General features: G+C 47.4%; 1 protein-coding gene across 2 annotated transcripts in view; it reads right to left on the minus strand.

The window, feature by feature from the left end:
* LOC117746458 (adhesion G protein-coupled receptor L2-like) overlaps positions 1–17878 on the minus strand; it is a 57946-nt gene that overhangs the window by 9195 nt on the left and 30873 nt on the right. The window contains exons 6-16 of one of the 2 annotated variants that reach the window (XM_034555597.1): positions 17274–17570; positions 15736–15836; positions 13957–14142; positions 12539–12577; positions 9347–9530; positions 7680–7802; positions 6710–6915; positions 5985–6158; positions 4592–4801; positions 3252–3472; positions 2401–2467 (exon numbers count right to left, since the gene is read on the minus strand). In XM_034555597.1, coding sequence (XP_034411488.1) covers positions 2401–2467; positions 3252–3472; positions 4592–4801; positions 5985–6158; positions 6710–6915; positions 7680–7802; positions 9347–9530; positions 12539–12577; positions 13957–14142; positions 15736–15836; positions 17274–17570 — 1808 coding nt within the window. The remainder of the gene's footprint in view (positions 1–2400; positions 2468–3251; positions 3473–4591; positions 4802–5984; positions 6159–6709; positions 6916–7679; positions 7803–9346; positions 9531–12538; positions 12578–13956; positions 14143–15735; positions 15837–17273; positions 17571–17878) is intronic. The other variant, XM_034555596.1, reaches the window with a different exon arrangement.

Raw genomic sequence — 17878 nt, forward strand, 5'->3', positions numbered from 1 at the left:
TCAAAACAGACGCGCATCACGGGGTTAAACAGGCTGCACTTAGCGCGGCATCCGGTTCCTGTTGCCGACAGCAACGCACTCATTTACTTCAGTTGGGAGTACACGGAATTAAATACTCCTGCATGGGAATGTGTGTCATCGTCAACATAGAAAAACATCATGATATTACACATTATAGCAATAGATTTATTAATGAAGTGTTTTTACAGTTTAGGTTGGTTGAGGTGGAACTCATTTTAAATCTTTTTTTAATGTTTTTTTTCTCAAATAATTGATCGTGAGTTAATGATTAATCTTTCGTTTTGTAAAGTGAGAATCACAGTTGCGCAATGTTTATTTTTGTCCAACAAACAGTTCAAACCTTAAATTCTTTTATATATTTCACATATAAAACGGATCAGACTCAGGAACCCGTGAAAGACGACTATTATCATAACGGTTGTTAATTGATTTTGTGTCAAGCATTGATTAATCAACTCCGCCATTTTCCAATCAGTAACAAATTATCATCTGTGAGATCTTCATCTGTTCTTAATTTGTCATCTTTTAAATAACCAGAGTGGAGCACAACATGTAAAATATTAGAGTATAAGTATAATAATAAGTACAATAACATCTGCACTAAAGTAAATGTATTTGGTTATATTCCTCCGCTGGTTGCAGTAGTTATGTTTAATCTACAGCATAGTGGTTTTTGGCTCTATGGTTAGCATGAACACCAGCATTCCTTTACTGGGAGGAATATGATAATTGAACGGCTCGGTGCAGATGATAAAGCGCGACCAGTGAGAGGTCGAACTCCTCCGGTCCACGAGCTGCCTCGTCTTGTTTGACGTTAACGTCAATGCCAAAGAGCGAACGGCTCATCGGATACAAGAATGTATATCTGATGGAGTCCAAACGGAGCCATACAAAAAAAAACACCCAAAAAAACGGAGCTCGGTGCCATATTCCAGAGAGGCTTTCGGGGAGAGGGGGAGGGAGGAGGTAACGACTCCATATTAAAACCTTTGAAAATGCACTTTTGTAAATATAAATGAGAAGCAACTTCATGTCTGGTGTTTTTTTTTTTTTTTTTTTTGAAAGGTGTGCACAATCGACAAAAACAAACAAACGGCGAAAAGGAGTTGGCGAGAAAGCGGTTTATCAAACGGCGACAACGTTTTCTATTCATGAATAAGCAAAGAAAAAAAAAGAAAGAAGATTTGCATTGTTACGTACGACATATGGGACGAGTTTAGAAGCGGGGGAACAAAAGTGTGTGTGGGGGGGTCTTTAAATAGAAACAAAGAGCGGATGGAAACCAACAACATCAGAGGGAAAAGATGGAGAGTACAAAAACCCCAACAACAACAACAACAACAAGGAGTGGCTAAGAAGACAGAAAGAGGCTTTCAGATCACAGCTTAGAAATGCCGACTTTCGTCTCCCGGCCACCGGGCGACTTACGTACGCATGAGTCGAGTGGCTGGAGATGCATTTAACACAGCCGCGAGTGATGACACAGATCCAATGAGACAGACAGACAGGCAGGCAGACAGGCACTCCCCCCCCCCCCCCCCCCCCTCCACATCCCCCCCCATGCCCGGTCTCCAAGGGGCCGTCCTCTACAATATTCAGGTCTCTCACTTCTCTGCCAAAAAAAACTGTGCGGCAAAAAAAAAGAAAGCGCCGACGCAGCACTTATTTACAGCCTATGGACAGATTTACACGTGTGTCACCATAGGCGCCTGTATGGATACGCATGTATGATGTTGTTCAGGGGGGGGGGGGGGTTCTGAGTGCATGCATGAGCGTGTTGTTGTGTGTGCACTGTGAACCCCCCCCCCCCACACACACACACACACACACACACACACACACACTGCACCGCATCAAATATTAAAAGGTGAAGATGGAGACATCCGTGCGCCGGGACGTGTCATGATCCTCAGCGGGGCTATGAGCTGTGATAATGGTTGTCTGGCCCACCCACTCATTACTTCCATGTTCAAACCCCCCCCCCCCCCCCCCTCCCCCCTCCCATGCCCACGACCACAACCAGCACCACCGTCGCCCTTGTTTTTCACCACTGAGCGAATGACCTTCACGCCTGAGCCGAATGCGGGAGGGGGAGTATTCTCTAGATGTACGGCGAGGACCCAAACAGCTTCGAGTTGCTGCTGCTCACCGAGTCTGATTTCAGAGGATTTCATAGCTGAATGGACACTGATGTCCTCGTGTCAGCTGTAATGGGACCACTTTACTTTCATGCAAATTGATCGGAGAAAACAGAGCTAAGAGGCTGCCGGTACGGAGAAAGAGAGAGAGAGAGAGAGAGAGCGAGAGGGGAAAATCTATAGACTCTTCTTTGACAAGGAAAGAAGAGAAGAAGAATTTAAACACAACGTTACACCTTACCACAATTATGAAGGTTACGGGTCCGATGAAGCTCCAGATGAAATGGTTATCAACCCTCAGCCAGCATCTGCACAGTGGGCAAAGAAAAAAGAGTGGTATTCAGTTCATTAAATCATCTGGTTGCCAAAACAAAGTTGTGCCTCATTGATCAGGAGAGAGACTCCGCCGACCACAGAGAAGGGAAAAAAAAAAAAACCCTGCGACCTTGAGGGAAGCGCTGGCCCCGTGCCACGAGGAGCTGCAGTCTAAAAAAAAAGGGGGCTACTGGACTCATGACTTCACGGTCTACGCATGTGGGATGTCAAGACTGTGTATACCCAGGGACCCCTGAACAGTAAACATCGGGGGTTGCAGACGGCCCGGGGAAGGAATTGCACCTCGATCCGTGTTTTATCGCCAGGAAAAAAAAAGAAAAAAAAAAAAGAAAGAGGATTTAAGCCCGAAGACTACAGCGATAAAAAATAATAAGCATTTGCTTGAATTCCGTATATTAAAGAGGATTGCAGGCTTACAAATCACAAAGCTTGCCGCTTGGAAGAAGACCAGCCGGAGAAGAGCATAACTTTTTATCTGACAACGGCGGCAATTATCTACACGCAAAGAATAAAAAGCCAGCAGGCCGGCGCAGCTCGCCGGCGCATTCATTAAAAGCCGCAGCTTTGCTCACCGCCTCCTGAAAATGTACACCCTGGCACCGCTGTGTAAATGTAACATAGGGGGGGGGGGGGGGGGTGTAGAGGTGTACTCCTCTTTGTGATATCATTAGCACATATATGCATGCTGATTGGGAGGAGGGATGACTAATGCGTCTCATTGTTATCCCGCAGAGAGCACAACGACGCGCCACTTACGCCCTCTGCGTGCCGTAGCTCCGGTAGTCGATGGCGGCCGAGATGCCCACCACCACCGCCGGGATGAGGTACCCGGAGACGTAGTAGTACTTCCTGCGCGAGAACTCGCTCTCGAACACCTCGACCAGCATGAGGTAGAGCTGCACGCCCTCCAGACACATCCAGGCGAACGCGGCCAGGAAGCAGAAGTGGAGGACGCCGGCGATGATGGAGCACACCAGCTGACGGGAAGACACACGCACACACACAAAAAAAGGTAAGGGGGCTTCGGAGGGACATTTTGGGGTTAAAATTGGGACTTCCCCACCCCCCCCCCGCCCCGAGCCACGCTTTTGTTTTTGAGTTTAAAGGTTTTAGGTGATCGAGTTCAGTTGGATCACGATGTCTATGGAATCAAACGATGCTCAAATCAATATTTCGTTTCGGTATATTTATGGGGGAAAGGTTTTTTTTCTCTTTTCGCCAGCTCAATATTTTTGCTGCAGCAGCAAGCAGCTAATCCTTTGATAAACCCACTGTGCACGACCCGCATGGAACACAGAGGAACTTAGTTACTAGACGGGGGGAACACTGCGCAGCATTTAGCTGCCAGAGAGCCAAATCCCCCCCCCCCCAGGAATCCTCAGAGACGAAATCTGTGCTAAAACCAGAGCGAACGTTTATCAGGTGGACAGAAATACTGCTCCCGATGAATGCTAATGTCGCTCTGCTGGATGGGGTTCAGAAAACACCTTTATGAGGCGATGAGCAATGTTTTATAATCTAAAATAATAGTACATATTTGAGAATTTGACTGTTTATATTTCTATCCTATATGGCACTGATTCAATAAATGAGCTCAGCGAACATCACCAGCCCCAAAAAAAACCGAATGATGCCATATAAAGACGTCCGTAAGTCATTCTGGGGAAGTGGAAGAGAACAAAATGTACAATTTGCACATTGTGCAACCGAGCTTGGTTCAAAGCCGGAGAGTTTTATTTTCACTTTTTACGGAAGATGCCAAAGATAGAACTGAGGTTGGAGAACGACGTATGAATTCACGCGTGCATGGAATCTTTCGAGCCGATAAAATGGTAAATAAAATAAAACCCCTTCCTCTTGAGTTTGAATATTTCACTCAAGGACGGCATCAAAGATCTTCAAGTGTTGAAACGAGCACATGCAGAATATATATTTGGTATTTTAATAATTCTTTTGGCTAACATTACACCCACTTTACAGCCGATTGAAAGAGAAAAACGTATGAGTTTAAAAGGTTATTCACAGCAGATGAGCTTAATAAATCAGGGCCGTGAACGTTGAAAACCCCTCTGAAGTGTAATTCCCCCGGGGGGTACCTTCGGTTCCGTCAAGTTGATGCCCACGAGGTAGACGAGCTCGCCGATGAAGAGGTTGAGGCAGAGGTTCTTGTGGATGGTGTTGCGGTCGCTTTGCAGACCTCTGAAGAAGCAGAAGGTGAAGAGGCTGATGGCGAGGCAGACGAGGGACACGGCGATGCCCATCCGCGTGATGACGGTGAGGAGGAGCTCGTGGACGCTCCCCGCCCCCTGCAGAGAAGAAACAGAGAAGAAACTTAAAAACTCCACGCTGTGATCAGTCCTCCGGTTCAAACGTTAAAAAAAACGTCCCTTATTAATGCTCGCTCGGCGGAAGAGACAGAGTTTATTTGAGTTAGGCAGATCAAGTAGATATCTTCCAAAGGCTCCGTCTTTTTAGGATTAAAATCCCCCTGCGTTTCCCTTGGAAGATATCCATTTGACCTCTGACCAGCTTCCTTTGACCCGATGGTACCCGATTTAGCGTTATTTTATTAGCACATTATGGCGCCCGTGTTTGCAGAAAGCAACAGTCAGTTCCACACGTGGATTCTCTCGTCTTTGAGGTCAAACATCTAAAACTGAGCGCGTTTCAAGATGGAAACCAGGTAAATGTGGAAAAACAGCAGACTCGACCAATGCAAAAATATCCCCCGGTGCCCCCCCCCCCCCCCCCCCCCCCAGTGAGGCAATTCCTGCTGTGATATTTGTAATTTTCTCGAGGGCATGAGCTGCAGTTGAGGTGATGTGCAGGGGGAATTGGTGTGAGGCTGAGCCCGGCCCCCGGGGCTCTGGTTTCGAGCTGTGGTCGAAGGTTGAGGTTAAGACAGATGACGGGGGACAGAGTTCATGAAACGGGACGTGTTATTAAACAAACCACAAACGTATCCTTCCACATTTATTACTGGCTAGAGGTCCTTCGCTACACATGCTATTTATCATGTAATTGGATTGTAATTGCATTTCGCGACCGAACGGATCGTGCGCCACTTCAAAAGGGAACACAAGTTAAGGCTGAGGATATACTGTTTCCCATGATTCTCAGGGACGTACGCACGGAGGGGTATTAGACACGTTCCATAGGTAAAATATAATTACCTCTGATAACGGTAACGCACCTCCTACCCTGATCCACAATCTCGCTCTTTTAAAGTGACAGCCCACTTCCTTATCTCCTCCCCCCCCCCCTCCCCACCCCTTTACCTTCTCCTCCAGCAATAATCTAATTATCTCCACTGAAATGCCATTCTTGTTCGTGCCGTGTGTGCACAGATCCGTCAGCGAGACGGCATTAAAAAAAAAAAAAAAAAAAAAAAAAAAGGACAACTGAATGAGACGGAGAGAAAGAGGAGAAAGAAAAGAAAACGGAGGCGCGTGCAAACACCCCCCGGCGAGGAGCGCGTCGGGCGCTCACCACGTTTCCCCGGTGAGCCATGAGGATGGCGAAGTTGGTCAAGTGACTGCAGGAGCACGTGGTGTGGCTCTTGTTGGTCTCCAGCAGTTTGCAGCCCTGAGTGGACCAGTATCCCATCATGCTCCGCTCCGAGTAATTCCAGAAGGAACAGTTCGGATTGTAGTAGTGCTCCTTCTGGAAAAGACGAACGCGGAGAGGGAAAAGATTATAAAACATATATGAATATACACTGCAATATGCATGGCTGCACACACACACACACACACACACACACACACACACACACACACACACACACACACACACACACACACACACACACACACACACACACACAGAGACAGACCATCTCTAGCTGTAAGAAACAGGATGTCAGTGCACCCGGTGTGCAGACTGTGCTTTGCCAAACAAGCATTTGGACAATTTAAGTGTTTATGTTATTACAATTGATTGTTTGAAAGAAAAGGGATGAAAGAATAATAACATAAAAAGGTTACTCTGGCAGTTTTCCAAGCTCGTCTCGCTCCTTTAACTCAACTAGTCCCACCACTCATAACACACTGGCAGAAAGAAATGGATGCCTTCTCTTTACTCCATATATATAGATTTTTTTTTTTTCTCTACATTTCGCCTGCACAGCAAAAGCCCGTGCAGCTGCTCCAGTGTCTTGGCAGAGCCCGGCTCTGGCGCGTGTGGTCTGGCCCGAGTCTCAGGAGGAAGCTTACATCCAGGTGCTCCAGCGTGAAGATGACGGGGTCGGCCACGAACACCCGGCTGGACTCCTTGGTGATGGAAGCCGACAGGATGTGGGAGTTGACGGTGAGGGAGAGGTTGCGTCTGTTCGGGTCCCCCATGCCCCTCAGAGTGGCGTTCTCGGTGCTGAGGAACTGACCCAGGTGTTTGTAGAGCACGAACACCAGCTTGGCAACACCTGCGTACGGGCAATAAAGCAATCATGAGACATGCAGAGGGAGCAGAAAACAAGTGGATTACAAACGATCTCTTTGGCGAAAACAGATGTATTCATTCGCTGTATGAATGCGCCCAACCTTAAAGGGACAGTACCACATTTTAGGAACATCGCTCGATACCACTCTCCTCAAACTATTCCTTTGAGGGGGCTCTTTGCTGTCACGTTGGGGGCATTGGGAGCGGCATCGAGCCCATTTTGAGTTAGAACCATGAGAGCTGGTTACACTTCCTGAGAGGGGTATTTACTGACAGATTTGACATCTTAGCACGTTAAAATCTCTTCACCAAAGACCTTTTTTTTCGCCAGGCATCAAGCAATCAGAAACCTATTAAAAAAAAAACAACCTTTTGACTTAGAGACGAAGGAACCGGATGTGCCATGATGCCGACTCACTGCCGGGTTTCAGTACTCCTTCGGCACTCTTTGGGGTGTTTACCGGGTCCGGCTACGATCAGCAGTGATGGAATACATCACAGCCGGGTGGGCTCAAAATTATTTGGATAAATATTACAATACAGTCTTTCCACTGTTCCGACGATCATCAACTCTGGTTATTTTCACTAACTCAACAACCCGGAAGGAAACACAGAAAGCCACACTGGCATAAAGCTCGGTGGGAAAAAAAGGTATTAGCGAAACGGTCAACGCCTGGAGCAAAGAAAAAGAAAAGCAGAAAATGAACCACGATTACAACGTTTCTGCAGCAACTGCATGTTTCTCACCGTTTTTGCTGTTGACTTTGACCGTGTTGGAGGAGAGCTGAAGAGACGCTCCGCCCTTGCTTGTCTGAGGGAACCTGAAGTCTTGCACCTGCCCGTCGGTGCTCAACACGTACACATCCAACACTGGGAGGTGGTACGGGGTGAGGGGAATGAGAGAGAGAGAGAGAGAGAGAGAGAGATGTATTAAACCCTGGCAACACCTCACAAGCAGCACACAGTGTTTAATAGAGCTCTGCCTCTAAGGCCCGGCAGGGTGTGTGTAAAGACTTGAGGTTCATTGTACCAGTAACAGAATCTAATCTTATTGGTAAGACCCTGTAGAATGTCATTTACTTACATTTCTTTTATTAAAAACACGTCACTAAGCTGCTGCTTGGCATTGTGAAAGCCTCGGAGGCAAATAAAAAAATTAAAAAAAACAACAACGAGGGCGGCGATAGAGGATGAGCAAATGCGGAGCGTGCAGCCTACTGCCGCATGAATGTCAAATATTCATAGGATCAAAAATACCATTGAGCTTTTTACTTTTCTACTTTTCTTCCCCTATCCCCTGTGGGTTCAGATAACTCTGGGCTCGACGAGCAAATCTCTGAAAATCCTCCTCTCTCTCTCTCTCTCTCTCTCTCTCTCCATCTCTCCGGCATGCCGGCTGCCGGGTGGTGCTCCCTTTGATGTGTGAAATTACCGAAGGGTCAGGCGGACACACGTATCAGCACACTCCCTCCCATCAGAAACGGCCTCACTTCCTCAGATAGATGGCTTCTGACAGTCAGAGATGAGGAATTGTTCTCTGGTCCCCCCCCCCCCCCCCCCCCCCCCCCCCCCCCCCCCTCTTCTTCTTCTTGCCCTTGTTGCGTACCTAGAGGCGCCGTTATTGCCGTTGACAAACTGCTTATTAGGAGCAATAATCATGTTCACATTTTCTGGTCAGGTAAGCCGTTACTGGGAGGTTGTGTGTTCCTTCACACGGCTGTTTTTATTTTATGTTTCTCTGCTGGAAATATATATATATCTCCGTTGACAGATAATCCCGGATTATTTATTTTTTTTATGAGCTTGACGAGCTCATAAAAAAAAAAAACTGCCTGTATGCCGTGATTAAGTGGCCAAATATACAGCGTATTACTCAATGTATTATTCAGTGCTTTTGGTAGATACACAGCAACTAGTCCTTATCAGCTTAGCTAACTACCACTTAATGGGAAAAGCTCAGAGAGAAGCGATAGAGTGCCGTGTGAATGGAAGAATGCCATTCAACCGGCTTCCCCCCCCCACCCCCAGAGGTCTGCCCAGTTCATCGTGTAGCACACACTCAATGAGGTGACTTTAGTGTGCAAGAAAAAGATTAAAAACCAATGAGGTATGAGACAAAAAGAGGTGAGTAGGAGTTCATAACCATAGCAACAAAGAGCGATGAGAAAATATCTGAGTTTATTGCACAAATTTGACTTAAATGAATGAAACCACGTTGCTAAAAAAACTGCCTGGAGGACACATTTGCCTCTTTTTTCTTCTCCTTCTTCTTCTTTCAGCAAGTTGTGGCCATTTTAAAAAAAACAACAACAAAAAAAACAAACATATTCTCATTTTAAAGCTAAAAAAAGATAGTAATTTGCCGGTTTCTCTAGGTTTTTTTTTTTTTTTTTTTTTTTCGGAGAGGAACTTACTGATGTTCTCCGCGGGCACTTTCACGATCGCCGGCTCGATCAGGTTTTCCGCGAGGACGAACGCCCCTTCCTCCAGGGTGTCCAGCAGCATGGTGGCGGCGTGCGTTTGCTCCGTGGAATTCATGTCTTTCCAGGATTTCAGAGCTTCCGGTCTCAGGAGGTTGTCAACGGTGTCCACAATTGCCTGTATCCATGGAGACAAAGTGAAATGTCAGCTGGTTGTTTCCTCCCATCATAACTTCAGTGTGATGACAAAGAGCGGGGGGTGGCGGGGGGGAGGGGAGGGGGGGGGAGACCGAGCAGCAAATGACTAAAAGAAATAAAACATTTAAATTTAAATAATAATAATTAAAAAAAAGGGGCATGCATGGTCAACAGTGACAGCAGCGACAACGACTGACACTTCAATATCGAGATCGCTCCGACTGGACACACGAGGGTTTTTCGAGAAAGTCAAGGGTAGCTAAAATAATCATGATCATAAAAAATGCAGTATGTATTACTTATTATTCTGTTTACGAAAAGAAGCTTCTATTGGACCAATTTCTTTTTTTGAAAAGTGCTTTAGAGGAAGATGAAATACAAACCAAATGTGTTTTCCCTTTTCCCTTCACTGATGTCTACAATGACGCTTTCTCAATTCCCCGGTTTTTTTAAAGCTGCTATTTTTCCCACAAGAACAATTACCAGCATGAAACAAAAACTATTATTTCCCTGACGGGATCCGCCCATTATGGCCTCCGACTCTACTCTCCTGCAGGAAAGTGGGCATTATCCTGGAAATCCACGTCCAGAGTGGCAGTTTTGAGTCAAGACGGGGGAACATTTCAGCTCGTTTTCAATGGAAATCCTTTCATTTCCTGCTTTCTGATAAGCAGTAAGTAAGCAAAACATTCCACAAAACTCAACGCAAGTATCATATGTCGATAAAAAACAAGTTTCCCTTTCGACCTCGGGGGAAGAGTTCGTGACCCCTGCCCGACACCGGCGTCGACCGGGTTCAGAGATTCCGAATCCAGCTCGAGAACTCGCTGCGCTAAATCAAGAGTGACAATTTAACCATAGGTGCCATTAACCACGGCGAAGGCCCACCACCGCAACGGTAATTAGCGACAACAAGCCCTTGCTCACTGTACCAATTAGTCACAGCTGCGATTATCCAAAACACTAATTGACCACAGACAGGATTATCCGTTTGCCTGGAATAACAAGAGAGGGGATGAACCGAAGTCGGCACCGATGTATGATTGACGGGCCGACGCTTAAAACCGCCGCGCTCACATCGGTGACGACTGTGTTCCAGACGCGGCAGCTCTCGCCGGGTCTTTTGGAGCATCGGCCCTGAGCACAGAAAATCAATCTCCGTTGCCCCGACCTTGCAGGCAGGTGGAAGCTCGTGAGCTGCGACTATGATGGGAGTTAAGTCGCTCCGTGTGTGTGTGTGTGTGTGTGTGTGTGTGTGTGTGTGTGTGTGTGTGTGTGTGAGCAGCAGAGAGAGAGAGAGAGCAGTGGCCATTACAGAGTCCAGAGACATTACAACTAGACAGATACTAAATGTCGCCCCCCCCCCCCCCTTCCCCCTCTAATTTGTGTCTCGCGGAAAAGAAGTCGTGTTCGGGCTGGATCCTGTTTAATTCTCGCCCGGTTGGAGGTCGCTTTACAAATCACCGGGGGGGGGGGGGGTTGCATTTTTACGTCTGCGAGAATCAACCCAAAGATCTGAAAACTATATGATGACGCTGTTAAACACAGCACACAATGATCGCACCGGTGTGACGTCAATATTGATTGTCAGACATCTTTTAAAGCCAAACACACGGCCACTGGAGACAAATTGCAATTAAGTCCCGCCCACAACGGTCTTGTGAGTGGAGCGAGGTCTGATTGGAGTACCTTGACACGACCCCCACCCAAATCTCCGCCTGAACTGTTGCAGGTGAGTTGCATTTTGGGTAAAGTAGTTGCCGGGTTTTGACAAGGAAGAAGAATACAAGGATACATTTTTTTTTAAAAGCACGTTTCTGTTTCCGCTGCATCAATTTTGCTACTTTTCTCAATGTCGGCGCACTCTTCTAAAACCACAAATGTCAACCTCATAGTGGAGTTGCGATAAAAGTCTTTAATATGGGCACCGTGAATGTCTGATGCAGACATATCTCAGCAACTGTAGCATGGACCGCCATGACAGTCTGTGCTTTGAACAAAGTGTTGTGCTGACGGTTATAAAGAAACACAAGACATAAAAAAACATCCTTGGATGCTTTAAGTCAACCCAGAGGTCAGCGCATGAAAGCATAAATGAACCACTCTTTTTAAACCATTACCCAGAAAGCCATGCTTGCGAGCGCGGCCAGAAAGACATCTCGACGTCAGCTGAGGGAACTGTATCGCCTTTTTATCGCTCAGGAAAATGAGACCTCAAGTAAAAACAACTCAAAGGCCCCCCCCACGAGCCACCGAAAAACACTGAATCTGTTCATTGGTATTAAGCCATGCAATACATGACCTCCCCAGTGTTTACACCATGCCCTTGTCTTTCAGCAGAACCTACCCGAGGACACAGCAAAGGAAAAGCAAAATGTCTGGGGGGGGGGGGAGAGAGGAAAGACTGGAAAATCAGAATGGAACACAAACATATTAATGGGCTCAGACATTAATCTCACGGATAAAACACAACTGCAATGGGAGAGGAGACTTTCTTCTTCTTCTTGCCAAGGGGACGAGGGAGACGAGAAATCGTACAATGTAAGCAAGTGAAAATTGAGCGCGCTGCCACTTTGATCACACTTCTGGCTGACAGGGAGGGGCAATTATGACCGTGGGAAGGCAATTATTCACACAGTGTACGAAGAGCCGACAAGAGAGACGGAGAAAAGAGAGAAGGAGTGAGGGGGGGGGGGGGGGAGAGAGAGACGAAAAGATGTACAAGTGATAGCACGCGAAGAAGGAGGAGGAGGAGGAGGAGGAGGAGGAGGAGGGTGGGGAGCAGGACAAAGACGGAGTGATATTGACGGTGGACAGACAGCCGAGTCAGAGGGGGGAAGCAGCCACATCTTGTACAAGCAGCAGGTCACCGGGCGACACGCCGCAACAGGACAGCCAAGGACAGAGGAGACAAGACAGTGCTGCATGCTGCCGGTTAGGAACACGGGGTACAAAAGCAACACAGAAAGCCTACAGTAGGAGTTATACCTTCATGTACGCCCTGCATGTCTTCTCTCGTTTTTGAAGCTTTTCCACACAATAAAGAGGATCAAGCACAAAACAGACAAGATTGTAGAAAGAGGTGGTAAGAACACAGGACGCATTAAATTCATGCCACTTACCATTACAGAATTAATGAAATAGAAAGAAAAAGAAGAAGAAGAAGAAGAAGAAGAAAGGCACCGGACTATAAAGCACAACCTTGAAATGCTTCGACAACTCTTAAGATGCTATTCGGGGGGGGGGGGGGGTCATTCTAAATGTGAATATGGATACACGTTATAGTGAGGGGATGCACAGTGGCGTTGAGGTTGAAAAGATGCTGAGACTAGATTCTGATGCTGCCCATTAGTGATGCTTTAAAATACACCGAGGGGGCTGAACAGTGTGGGATGAGGTCATTTTGTATTTCACGGCACGAAGAGAGAAATCGAGTTAAAGAAGAAGAAAAAAAACTGAACAACGACCTTTGGCGTCTTTGGCATTAACCGCGTGGCCTTCTCCTACCTGATTAAAGTCAAACCGGAGACAAACACACATCGTGGCTTTTCACGCAGAAGGAGAAAACAAAGCGTTAAAATGTTCTTTCTATCCAGATTGCAAAACCCTCTAAATCATAAACACCTCCTGCGTTTTGAAACCCACACGCAGGAAAAAAAATGTTTTTCTCTGCAACCGCGACACGGTTTCCTGCTGTGGACGCTTTGTGGGATGAAACTTAGAAGAACCACACCAGCGTTTTAGGCTCCGTGAATACAAATCACGTGGGTGTGATTTCTAGAAAAGGACGATAAAAGCCACCGGTTTGATCCTTTGAGCTTCCGCCATCGTTGCTTATCGTCAGCCAATCACGCGCAGAAGCTCTTATATTCAATTGCCTCACAGCGAAGTAGCTGTCTTGAGCATAAAAAGCGCGAGCAATGGGCGTCATTTTGGTGCAAATAACCTTTTTACCTTTGTTTGCACAGCAACTGCTGTCTAGGAAATCTGAATAACAATGTTATTCAAGCTGTCACTCATCTCCGCATGGGCCCGCCTCCAGCTGGGAGACGTAGGTAAGTCTCCTGGGCCTACTCTTTTCTTGAGTGCCGGCAGAGGCAGTTCCACACTTGTCAGCAATGAAGTTTTTCTTTGTGCTGGTGAGGGGGGGGGGGGGGGGGGGGGGGGGGCTCGTGGCCATTAGCTCCTTTAAGAACTGCCAGGTGGGCCCGTGTCACCCGGTAATTACCAAGGGTGCCGTGGAGGAATGAGCTTCCCCCCCCTCGGGGCTGGACCCGCCTCCCTAACCCCCTCACCTGAGGCCGTGCGTGCCCATTAATGTGGCCCAGTGCGTATCGGTGTGCGTCCCCGCTAATGAATGTCCCGAGTCGTGCTGACACAGAGTCGAGGCAGGATTTTCACAGTACCTTGTTGAAGCTGCGTCCGGCTGAGTCCTTCTCGCTGGGCCTGAGCTCCTGCAGCTGAGCGTCCAGGATATCCACGAGCTGCTCCATCAGGCGCACCGAGGAGCTCACGTCACCGGCGAACACCGGGCCCTGTGTGTGGCGCGCCAGCTCGTTGGCTAAATTAGCAGCATTTTCGCCACTTCGGATCTAAAAAAAAAATGGGGAGAACGAGGGGTAAATGGGGGGAGGGGGTCAGTGACGCGTCGGTTCCGCGAGCCGAAGCTGAAATAACGTTTATTCCCACACACACCTCCGGAGTCGTCGTCCCTCGCAACATTGCTCGTTGAGAAAGAAAGGAAGTGATTGTGTGCAGAAATGAATACAAACAAAGGCACTGCTTGTTTAGCGGGGAACATAATAACCAGAACCATGAACAATAATAAGCTGTCAGCATTTGTCTTCTCGTCTGTGATCAGTGAATTCCAAAAGTTATTTTGTGATTACAGTGTTTCCCTTTCTCTCACAGCCGTCCTCCCTCAACCAGCCTCAACTGAGCTGTGGCCCTAATTTCATCCTCTTATATATTACATACGTTATACAGTGTATTTATCTAGCATATGCTAATCTTCACGGTGTGAGCCTTTTGGGGGGTACTTGCCCATTTTGCACAAAGAGGAAATGAAGCGACGCATGCACACACATGAATCACAAATGTGACTTTGGAATCGCACTGCCAATTAAACTTCACAGAGGAGAGAGAAAGCCAATGCAGCGTTCATGTCATATCACGCGGGCCGTAATTACGAGTGACTGAGTGGGAACAACATGCATACCATTCAGATTCCGAGGTGCGATTCTGAGTCAGACATATCAGACATTTCTGACAGCTGTGTTATCTACGATGTTGGCAGAAAGAGCTAAAGACATGTCAACAAAATGTGTTGGCGTCGCGGCTGCAAAATAAAAACTCCTCGTCGCTGGCAAAATACATCTAAATGAAATAGAATATCAATGCAATCAACTCTGGTTCCACAAGTTGGTGGGAAAATATGTAGAAATCTCCCTTGGACTCATATTGGTTACGTGAAATTAGAGATATGGGTGTCACCATCTTGGAATCATAAACTCTGCATTCCTGAATTGGAATAACTGGTTTTTTTTCTATTCTTCCCGTTGCGCCAACATGCCACGAACAAAGAATAAACTGTTCTTCATCATCACCGTTCACAATTCATTTTAATAGGGTTTTTTTGGCACACGTGAGTTGCTTCTATATGACAATAGCGTCCAACCATCACGCTCAGACGTCAAGCTGATTAATTGTGGATATTCTTGGGTGTATTTTTAAAAGCCTGCGTACAGTGTGCTAGCGTAGCGGGTCACAGCTCTTCAGTTGGTCCACATTTCCCAAAAAATGCAGCCCAGAGAAAGCCCTCTCTGAACCTGCTGCGTGTGCGTGTTTTTTCAGGTCGGGGAGGAATCCCTTCCCCAGAATGCAACAGGTTGCGCGTTTGTGCCGCATTACGATCCGCTCCGGCTACTGAAAACTGTTATCTGCGCCCGTCTCCATTAAGACTTCTACCTGCATGACTGCAGCTCATCAAAGCACCGAGAGGCAGCGAATGAAAGAAGCTCTGGCTCTTTTGATTCTCGCCGACCGATTACTCGGCGCTTCGTCCTGTAACCCCCCCCCCCCCCCCACACACACGTGTATGATATTTTACCCACGACCACGTCTATGCCCGTTATAAAACAGGCAAAAAGGACCACGGCGTGTTTGTTTGCTGCCATATTTCTCACCTTTTGCGCCACTTGAGTCACCCAGTGGGAGGTGCAGTTGCTGAGGTCCGGGCCTTTGGCGAGCCAGCTCCCGGCCACGGTGCAGAGGAAGGAGGCGATGCCTGCAGTTCCACAGAATAAACACAACAGTTGGAGGGAAGCCAGAACCTTGCTCACATACAGTCGCTTCCCTGCTGATCCCCCATTCACACAGACCCTCCGTGGACAGGAAGCTGAAGGAACGAACCATTTTTGAAAAAGGGCTGCAGGCTTTGGGGAACAAAGGAAACGTAGACGGCACACTCAAAACATCGGGGTGCTAACACAGCTTGGACGAAATGACAGGGAATAACAATGGACTCCGGGTTTTGTTTATTTTCCTGGAAGCATTTTCAGAATCGTAAACATTCGGAGACGCCGGCAGCGCGCGTGGAGTTGACAATGACTCCTAATGAACGACGCTTCACTCACAACGTACGGTATGTAATCCACGACCCCGGCTCCCTTTTTCACCCCCGCAGTCAAAAACATTGTCTCTGTCTCGCTTTTTCATCCTCCCGATAGCCGAGCTTTGTGTATTGTGACAGGTCTTGTCAGTCTCCTTGATGAGGTGTTAAGGTAACCGGTGAGAGACTTCCTGTGCGAGTATCGCTGTCAACTGAAGCGGTGTACCGGCATCGCGTACGCCTCACTGCTGACAACCAAAACACTTCCAAAACAGGTTGATTCTCGAAGTGAGAAACGACTGTGGATGTCGTTAAGACAATAAGTCGGGATCGAGATATTAGATACGAGATATTGTCCGTCGTCTTCATTGCTCTCGATGCTGCGCTGGCATGGAAACGGGCCGCGGCATTTTTTCTCTTAAAGAGAAATGGGTTTCAAAATGACACACAAACAGGAGCAATGTTGCCAATTTTCAAGGGGGGGGGGGGGCGAGGCCACAGGCTCTAATCATGTTGTATTACAGTTTTAAGTTTGACATGCTCCCGAGCTCAAATGTCACAGACTTAGTAGATGGAAACGGCAAATACGCTAAATAAATGAGCACGAATAAAGTGACAGGGCCATTTTTTATTCATTTTTTACCATATTTTTGGTCAGGATCTTTGAAGCTCTGTTGCTATTCATTTGTATGCTGAGCGTGTGACTAGTTTTGAAACCCTTAAATGTTAATTGAAAAAGCGAGAACAAATAAAACACAGAATCCCATTAACCCCGTTTTCCTTCTACAGAGTTCTAGTAGCAGCGAATAATGAAGATAATAAAAAAAAATGTAAAAATTGCTGGACAAGATGGAAAAACAGCCAAAACTAAATGTGAACACTTATACAATCTAATACTATTGACCTTACGCTTTCCCGTTTCCTTGGAAAAGCATGAGCATGCATCTGGAGTGATACGTGAGTAATAGTCGTGTGAGCAGTTCTATATTATGTGAGCATCCTGCAGGCAGAATGATGGCTGGATCAGAAAGGTTTAGAAAATCTAAGATTATGAATAGAATATCCTACATAAAGTCATTAGATGTCATCAGCACACACAGTCGGTGGGCCTACCTCTGGTCCCTTTGGGGCAGGGCCTCTCCACACTGTTCCCAGTGTGGGTCTGGGGCCAGTCGATGGCTCTCCTCCTGGTCTCCTCGCAGAAGCGCCTGGGTGTCGGCGGCAGCTCGGGGGCGGTGGGCTCCACCGTACCCGGGCCCCGGTTCTCCTCAAACGGGTCCCTCCCATCGCGTGGATCTGCGCCCGCCGCGGTGGTCTCCACCTGCCCCTTCGCGGTGGACGCCGCCGTGGTGGCGACGACCGTGGTCCTGGGCGCCGACGGCGAGGCCGAGAAGCCCTCGCCAGTTGGCACTAAGAGGGAGAGAAGAAGAGGGGTGGAGCTGTTAGAGTCATACATGTCCCTGCCTTTAACTCCCATCGTTTCTAGCAACTGTCTGGAGTCCTGTGGCTTGTTGGCATCGCCAGAGAGTTACTGCTGCCCATGATTCTTGGAAATAAAATAAAAAAAAGCTTTGTGCGGCTTTCAAATCGGAACTCCGCCTCTTTGTTGCCCCCTTCGCGAGAAAAACAAAAAATCAAGTCAACGCTGGCGACGTGACACGTCTTTCTCTTGCTATTCTTAGTGTGCTTGAGCCCATAAATAGTGATAGCAGCGGCGG

Source organism: Cyclopterus lumpus, chromosome 17 (assembly GCF_009769545.1).
Source record: "Cyclopterus lumpus isolate fCycLum1 chromosome 17, fCycLum1.pri, whole genome shotgun sequence".
NCBI lineage: Eukaryota > Metazoa > Chordata > Actinopteri > Perciformes > Cyclopteridae > Cyclopterus > Cyclopterus lumpus.